General features: G+C 45.3%; 2 protein-coding genes across 6 annotated transcripts in view; both read left to right on the forward strand.

Annotated features, from left to right (window-relative positions):
• The first annotated feature begins 217 nt into the window (after positions 1–217).
• Positions 218–2,526, forward strand: CKS2 (CDC28 protein kinase regulatory subunit 2). The gene is made up of 3 exons (XM_027892025.1): positions 218–324; positions 991–1,118; positions 2,085–2,526. The coding sequence occupies exons 1-3, from the start codon at positions 266–268 to the stop codon at positions 2,135–2,137; spliced, it is 240 nt and encodes a 79-aa protein (XP_027747826.1). The 5' UTR covers positions 218–265; the 3' UTR covers positions 2,138–2,526.
• Positions 2,527–4,660: 2,134 nt separating this feature from the next.
• The window catches only part of SECISBP2 (SECIS binding protein 2), a 23,183-nt gene continuing 19,689 nt past the window's right edge, over positions 4,661–8,154 (forward strand). For 3 of the 5 annotated variants that reach the window (XM_027892154.1, XM_027892320.1, XM_027892237.1), the window contains exons 1-3: positions 4,661–4,713; positions 5,850–5,995; positions 7,824–8,016. In XM_027892154.1, coding sequence (XP_027747955.1) covers positions 4,672–4,713; positions 5,850–5,995; positions 7,824–8,016 — 381 coding nt within the window. In that variant the 5' untranslated portion in view covers positions 4,661–4,671. The remainder of the gene's footprint in view (positions 4,714–5,849; positions 5,996–7,823; positions 8,017–8,154) is intronic. The other 2 variants (XM_027892485.1, XM_027892402.1) reach the window with 2 other exon arrangements.

The following is an 8,154-nucleotide window of genomic DNA, read 5'->3' on the forward strand; positions in this document are numbered from 1 at the left end:
CCGCCCCGTGACGTCACCGCAGCGGTCCCCTCTGACTGGCTGCGGGGTGGTGGGGGCGTAGCGCGCGGGTCACGCGGCGCGGCGCGCGCGGCACGCGATTGGCCGGCCCCGGCGGGAGCCAATGGGAGCCGAGCGGGCCGATTCAAATGGCGCGGGGCGCGGACGGGGGGCAGTTGGTGCGCGAGACGGCCGTGAGGGCTGAGGGGAGAGAGAGACGGAGAGAGAGAGAGAGAAAGAGAGGGCTCCTGCCGCCGTTCCCGCCGCCATGGCCCAGAAGCAGATCTACTATTCCGATAAATACTTCGACGAGCAGTACGAGTATCGGTGAGAGGCTGCGGGAGGCTCCGCTGCGGGGATTCGGAGGAGCCGTGCCGGAGCAGAGCGGCTCGGGGCAGGCGCCGCTCCCGCGGCGTGCGCCCTGCCTGTGGGGAGCGGGGCCAGGGAGGGCGTCGGGCCGCGTCGAGCAGAGCCTCTCTGTGCTGGGTTTTCGCGTGGCTCTGGGGCGGGTGAGCGGCTGCTGCTGTGGGCTGGCCCTCAGGCCCGGCCACAAGGCGATGGAGGGCGCGGAGCGAGGCGGTTGTGGCAGAGCCTGGGATGGGGCTGCGCCGGCCGCTGCTGAGGCTTCCTTGAAAAGCGGTATTACAAATATTTTTAGAAGTCCACAGTCCATACTTTTTCAAGCGGCTGATATGGCCGCCGCTTGCCAGGAACGCATACTTATATAAATGGAGCGTGAAGGAGAATTAATCTCCTCTAGAATGCAGGTTGGCTTCCAGTGTTTAGTTGCATTACAGATGTAATGTTTAATAGCCATAAGTGATTTTAAGCTCGATTCTGAGACAGGTTTCATAATCAAAGTCGTGGAAAGAGTCATATACCCTAGGCTTTTTTTGTTTATAGGAAAAGTAAGCATTCATAAGTTGCTTGCTTTCGCTGCAGAGCTGTTTTCTTCTAGTGTAGTGTGTGTGTTTAATAATTAAATCTGTACAGGCACGTGATGCTGCCACCAGAGCTTTCCGAACAAGTGCCAAAATCTCATCTGATGTCTGAAGAAGAGTGGAGGCGTCTTGGTGTTCAGCAGAGTCTTGGCTGGGTTCACTATATGATCCATGCACCAGGTGAGCACATCTGAACAGAGTTAGATGAAAAAAAGTGTCTAAAACATTAACTGCCTAGTACTTAGCTGAAGTGTGTAATGTGTAACTCCTTGTGCTGTGGAATCCAGCTGGAATTAAATACTGAATGTTTAGACTCCTGCTTATCTTCTTGCTATTTTAGCCCCTTTTTCAACAAAGGCAACATAACCTTAATACTTATGTAGGTTAGGTCCTCTATTAGTGCACTGAAAAATCCACAGTATAGTTTAAACTTTAGCTACAGAGCCTACTGAAAAATCAGTATTTCATTTAATTTATGGGATGTGAAGCCCCAAACTCTACCCATGAGGATGCACTGTGAGAAGAGCCTTGCCAGGTAACTTACCACAGACAAGCCTGACTAAAAAGTAACAGGTGATACGTGAACTGCAGCAGCAACTGGAGGTCCAAATCTCTGAAGAATCAGGTGAAGAAATTAGTGTAACCTTTCCAGTGTTTCCCTTACTTTGTTGCCTTTGATACTTTAGACTTTTCTGGAGGTGTTTAGGATTAAGTCACATCAATAATAACGTAAGCTGGCTATATTGACTGAAGTGAATTTTGTTGATACATGACATGATGTAGCTAACAGTTTACCTAACTTGTTAGTCTAAGTTTTCAGAAGAGTTCATCAAATAGCCTAATGTAAAGAGACACTTGGTACTAACTAAAAATATTCTCTATTTTTTCCAATACTTCCTTCCTGTAAGTATCTTAAGCTTATGATACCGTTACCACTTGGTATAAAACTAAAAAACACCTGTTTGACTGTTATAAGGCTACTGCAAAGTTGGTCTGTTAATTTTACATGTGGAGCCATATTTGTACTTCTTGACCTACTTAATCCGATAGCAAGCTTCAACTATCATCCCAAACTTCCAAAAGGAAAGAAATCCCTTCAAACAAGCCTTGAGGGACAGACTGATGCTTTCGATTTTCTTTCCACAGAACCTCATATTCTGCTCTTCAGGAGACCTCTTACAAAGGAGAAGCAGAAATGAGCCATCGCCTCTTCAATCTTCTGGAACTATGTATATGAGTGTATATATGTTGGTAGTATTCAGTGAATACTTTAAATTTACGAAACATACATCCAAACCTGTGCATGAGCTGTATTATTCACAGCAAGAAAGCTCAGTCAAGTGAAATTTCAAGTAGGCTGCTATAATGTTCAGAGTGAATGACTTTATCTTTACTGTCAATGTAAGTGCCTCTCCAAACTGAATTGCTTCATGTTTGTGTTGCACATTCTGGTGGTTAGATGTTCACTTGTTATCTGTGTTCCGTGATTTTTGCACTCTTTGTTTCTGCTGTAGTGTAGTATATTCAAATTCAATAGTTCTGTTTAGTAGCAAGTAGGCTTAAGAAATAAACTCATTTTAATGCCTCAATGCTTGGAGTTCTAATTTACTGGTCAAAACAAGTATTCGTTCGCTAACATTTTGTGAGTACCTACTTCAGTTAACTCGGTGAAGCTATTAATGATTACTTGGTATAAACTCTGTGCTCAGTACTACACTAGCAAATTTGCAGATGACACCAAGCTGGGGGGAGTGTGGATCTGCTGGAAGGCAGGAGGGCTCTGCAGAGGGACTTGGACAGGCTGGAGAGTTGGGCTGATTCCAATGGGATGAGGATCAACAAGGCCAAGTTTTGGGTCCTGCACTTTGGCCACAACAACCCCCTGCAGCACCATGGGCTGGGACAGAGTGGCTGGAGAGCAGCCAGGCAGGAAGGGACCTGGGAGTGTGGAGTGACAGAGTGATCAGACATTGGAATGGGCTGCCCAGAGAGGTGGTGGATTCACCATCCCTGGAGGATTTTAAGATGAGGCTGGATGTGGCACTGAGTGCCATGATCTGGTAATCACAGTGGGGTTGGATCAAGGGTTCTCAAATCTTCATTCACGAAGCCTAGCCATGATGATGGATCAAGCGTTGGACTTGGTGATCTGGGAGGTCTCTTCCAACCCACTTAATTATATGATTCTGTGATTGCACGGTGATGTCTTTATGCTTGTTCAGTTAACTGCTAGTACCAGTGTCATATACATAGCCATAAATTTGTGTCAATAAAAGAAAAAACATTGTAAAACTTAATTACACCTCCTTAAAGAAATAAAGCAGACCATGTGTAAGGCCATCAGCTTTAAATCATCTCTGCTTTCCTAAAATGAATTATATGATTTTTTGGCATCTTGTAGTCTAAGAATGCGTGAATTATAGGAGAACTATCATTGCTGTAGAGGTAACAACCTAGCTGTAGTTGTGAAAATAAACATATGGTATATGTACATGTCATCATCATCATCATCATCGTGGCTGGGCTTCGTGAACAAAGATTTGAGAAGGGCTCTACCCACGCTTGCTGCAAGCACCCTGATGGCTGAAAAAGCCAGTGCGAGATAGACAAGTCCGGTTGCAGAAGGCACAGCAGAAAGACTCCCCAGGAGATATCGACGCGAGACCCGATTCTTTTTTCCTCGAGAGTGATCCTGCGTGTGTTCTCAAAAGCAGCAGCAGCAGCGTTATAGATGGTGTGTCTCCAGGCAGTGATGATCAGTATGGCCAAGGCTGAGGGATTGTTTCAGGCAGTCCTTGTATCTTCTCTTCGGGGCTCCTCTCTTGCAGCAGCCAGGGGCAAGTTCCCCACACAGCATGGTCTTAGGGAGGCGGCAGTCCTGCATCCTGGAGACGTGCCCTGCCCAGCACAGCTGAGTTCTCAGCAGCATGGCCTCAATGCTCGTGACTGCTGCCTGTTCAAGGACAGACGTGTTGGTCACATAGTCAGTCCAGTGGATGTTGGAGGCAGCGCTGATGGAAGCGTTCTAAGAGACGCAAGAGGTGGCGGTAAATGACCCACGATTAAGACCCAAATAAAAGAGTAGACAGTACAATGGCTCTGGAAACACTGATCTTTGTACTTCTCTTCAGGTGTTTGTTTTGCCACACTCTTTTATGGAGTTTACCGAAAGCTCTTTGTGCCTTTGCTAACCTGTTTTCAATTTCAGCATCAACCTTAGCGTCCGAGGAGATGATGCTTCTCGGGTAATTAAATGCTGGACTGATTTAAGCTCTGTTGCACCAGTGGTGATATGGGGATGATGGAAGACTTCCCAAGGTGCAGGCTGATACAAAACTTCTGTCTTCTTCAAGCTGACTTCCAGCCCACAGAGCTCAGCAGCCTCTGCAAAGCAGGATGTTAAACGCTGCAGAGCTGCTTCTGTGTGGGCGACGAGAGCACCGTCACCAGCATAAAGCGCACACACATGTATATCATGTAATAAATACGCATGAAGCAGCTAGAATAAACAATAGCCGAATACCCTGTCAGGTGTGCTGAATCTTTCTGTTGCCCAGCGTGCTGCTTGCTTTTATCACGTAATAAATTCCAATTAGAAAACTGATTATACACCGAGCCTCTATTTAGAGACTTCCTCACCCCCGGCCCGGCCCGGCCCGGCCCGCACCGCCCGCTGCGCCGTTGCTGGGGCGTCATCACCGCGCGCCGCGCGGGGCCGGGCCCGGGCCCCGCCATGTCGGCCGAGGGGCGGCCGCGCTCGGGCCGAGCCGGCGAGGTAAGGGCGGCCACGGGCCCGCAGCCCCTGCTCCCTGCCCGGCTCCTCCCGGTGCCCGCATCCCCTGCCCCCCTGCCCGGCTCTGCCCGGCTGCCGCTCCCTGCCCCGGGGTCTGCCCCGCCAGCCGCCCCTGCGCCTCCCCGGGCAGGGTGCGGCGCCTCAGGACAGCCTTGGGTATGAGACAGGGAGAGGAGTCCTGCTGGAAGGGCAGAACCGGGGGAAAGAGTCCTTGTGGAGGGGCAGAACCGGGGGGAAGAGTCCTTGTGGAGGGGCAGAACCGGGGGAGGGGGCGCTGAGGTTGGAGCGCGGCGAGTCGCTCCCCACCGCTTGGGATGGGGAACCCCAGGCGTAACTTCCAGCGAGCTCAGGTGTGGAAAGCTCTTCTTACTCGGGCTGGGGAGTGCTGCAAGGACAGTTGGCCGTCCCAGCCGCTCTAGAGATCGGTGCCCGGGCTCTTACCGGCGCTGTGCACACTGGCCAGGCTGGGGGCTCTTACACATCAGCCTGCGGTCACAGCTGCGTGTTTTGGTGACACGGCAGTCAGCACCTCGAGTCTCATTTCATCGTCCTTCCACATATACATACCCAGATTAGCTCGATGGCAATTCAGAACAAGTGGAAAACTTGCCCTAATAAGTTTGTGCTGTGCCAGAAACAAGAAGGCTGTTTAATGAGGTGTTGGTTTTAGGCAGACAGCTTTAAAATACAGATTTGCACAAAGACTTGATTGTTACATACTTACAGAGTTTGATTAGCAGTAATGCTAATATATTTATGAATTTTAGCTTCTGCTGTTCAAATATGAAGAATTTGCATATTTGCATTTGCTGCATCTTATCTTAAGCAAGCCACTGTCCTTTATCTAACTGACCTTTGTGTTTCATGATAAATGAGGGTATTAAATAACTTTTCAGAGCAATCCCATTTTTTCTTTAGGATTCCTTGGTTGTTTTTTTTTTTTTTTTTCACCCTCTCCCTCCATTTCTTTTTGGTGAGTTTGTTGCTTTGCATGTTTCGATAGGAGAGAGCAAACTAACACTTTCCAGTGGCACTTAAAGGGTCACAAGACTTGAGTATTTTTCACCTATAACATTAATCTCCAAGTGCATGTAGCCAAAACCCGTTTTGTTTCTCAGGGCATCAAGTTGTCAGCAGAGGTCAAACCATTTGTTCCAAAACATGCGGCGGTAGCTGTGGCATGGTCAGAACCCTCAGAAGCATGTGTCTTTCCTAGGTACTTAACTACATGCTACCCATTTGTTCAGGAACCACCTTTGGATAAGTATGTACATTTTTTCTGAATCTTATTTCTTTGGGGGATTTTAACCTTCTGGGTGTGTTTTTTTTTTTTGGACATTGACTGCTCATCTGAAGTCAAAGGCTCAGATGCATTCTAACTGTAGAAATGCTTCTGCTTTGCCTTCATGATTTAGTTTTTTACATCTGTGTTCTCTGGGCATGTATCTGGTATCTTGCTCCCTGTGTTGTTACAGAGCATGAAGGAGGGTTTGGTGGTCTCTAGTGATTGATGTGGCTTGTTTGTGCTTTGGAAGGGGCTGAATCCAGTCCTTGGGTGAAAGAAGGGTTACACAATGACTGATCTGGGGTAGATACAGTTGTATAAAAGGAAGAGAAAGGAGTCTTCAAGAAGGCTTCTCATGCTGTAAAGCATTTAATATGTGGGGCCTTACCTGGATCTCCTCTGCATCCCCAGAAAGGCAGTTTTAGTAAGAGTGCTGTGGGTTTCTACAAGTCTTGGGGTTTCTTGTTTTGTTTTGTTTTGTTTGTTTTCTTGGGTTTTGGTTTTGTTTTGTTTTTAATTTCAGTTAGGGCCTGAGAAAAGGCATTCATGGTAGACTTAAACCCAAAGCAGACTGGAAAAAAGCCTACATAGTAGGGTGGGAAATAACTGAGTCCCGTAAGAATCTGATGGTGTTACAGAGTTCCCTCATTGCTTCTCAGGACGCCAAGCATTGGATTAATTATCCAATGCATCCTTACAAGTACAGCTTTAGTGAACACAGTCATTGCAGCCCTTCATTTTATCCTGCAGGGAAATCTCAGTATTTGCAACATCTTTTCATTTGTAATACAGATTTAATGTTGAGGTGAGTATGGCCTGATATATGCTTTAGGGGAAAACCACAGCATTAGCATTAAATCAATTCATATTAAAAAAAACCAACAAAACAAAAAACTAGCAGCAATATTCTGATGAATGTTTTGCCTTGTTGGGAGTTGGACATAGCTATATTTTTGAGTCTTATTTGTTATGTTTCTTCTCTGTATAAACTTGATTATAAACATTGTTTTGATTGCAGTCCCTCAGAATTGCAACAGGCAGCACGAAATGTGCTATCTGAAGTTCTGATGGGAAAGTTTCTCTGTCATTACCTACCCAGAATTCCAGTGAACAGCTTTAAAAACTAAATGCAGCTTTCTTAAGCTGAGAAATTTCCATTCTCCCTAATCAAATCTGGACTCAGTGTATACTTTCTGGACAAAGCGTGGATGGAAAGTGAAAGGGAGCTTTAGAAAGAAAAGAGTTATGCCCTAGATGTTGTGTTTTCATAAATTTTTATGGTTAAATGCAGGTCAGTTAATTATTATCTTAGAAGTCTACGTCATATCTCAAACATGTTTCATGCTCCATGAAATGTTATACTCCTACTTTGTTATTATGGCATTTTAAATAGGTTTTAACATTTGGGTTTTTTGCAGTCAACCGTGTGACTCGTGTCCTGTCGTTACACTGTGCTTTTAGTTTGTTTCACAAGAAAAAGCCTACTGAAAATAAATATGAAGGCATGAGAACTATGACCTCAGAGCAGACTAGCTTTGAAATTTGGATATTGATAACTTCTGTACTTTAAGATACTTGCTTAACTGGCTACATGTTTTCACAAAACAAAATCGATTATTTTTTAAAGGGGTGTGTATCAGAGTGAATGCTTAAGTACAATAACAAGGAATAGTTTTCTTTTGAAACAGAGCTTTCTTGTTAAACAAATTCTTTAGCCAAGGAACGATGTGTTTGTCTAGGCAACAAGTAGATGCTGGAGGCTTGCACCAGGATGACTTTAATTTCTTTCTCAATGTCCATCACTTAGTGGTCTGAGAGATCCTGCCTTCCGTGAATACTCCAGCTGCTCTTACCGACCTGATGTTGTTGCAAACGTGTACCCAGTAGCTGGCTCACAGTATCGTTCTAACAACTCAACACGCTATAATGGTTCAGGAATAGTCAGTGAATCTTCTGAGCAAACATACCCACTCAGACAAGAAAGTAAGAGTCTTCCTAAGGTGAGCAAATAATGTGGTTGTGTTTTTTTTTTTTTTTTTTTTTTTTTTTTTTTTTTTTTTTTTTTTTTTTTTTTTTTTTTTTTTTTTTTTTTTTTTTTTTTTTTTTTTTTTTTTTTTTTTTTTTTTTTTTTTTTTTTT

This window comes from Empidonax traillii, unplaced genomic scaffold (assembly GCF_003031625.1).
Source record: "Empidonax traillii isolate 1590-97213 ecotype Southwest subspecies unplaced genomic scaffold, ASM303162v1 scaffold2:size4533513, whole genome shotgun sequence".
Taxonomy (NCBI): Eukaryota; Metazoa; Chordata; class Aves; order Passeriformes; family Tyrannidae; genus Empidonax; species Empidonax traillii.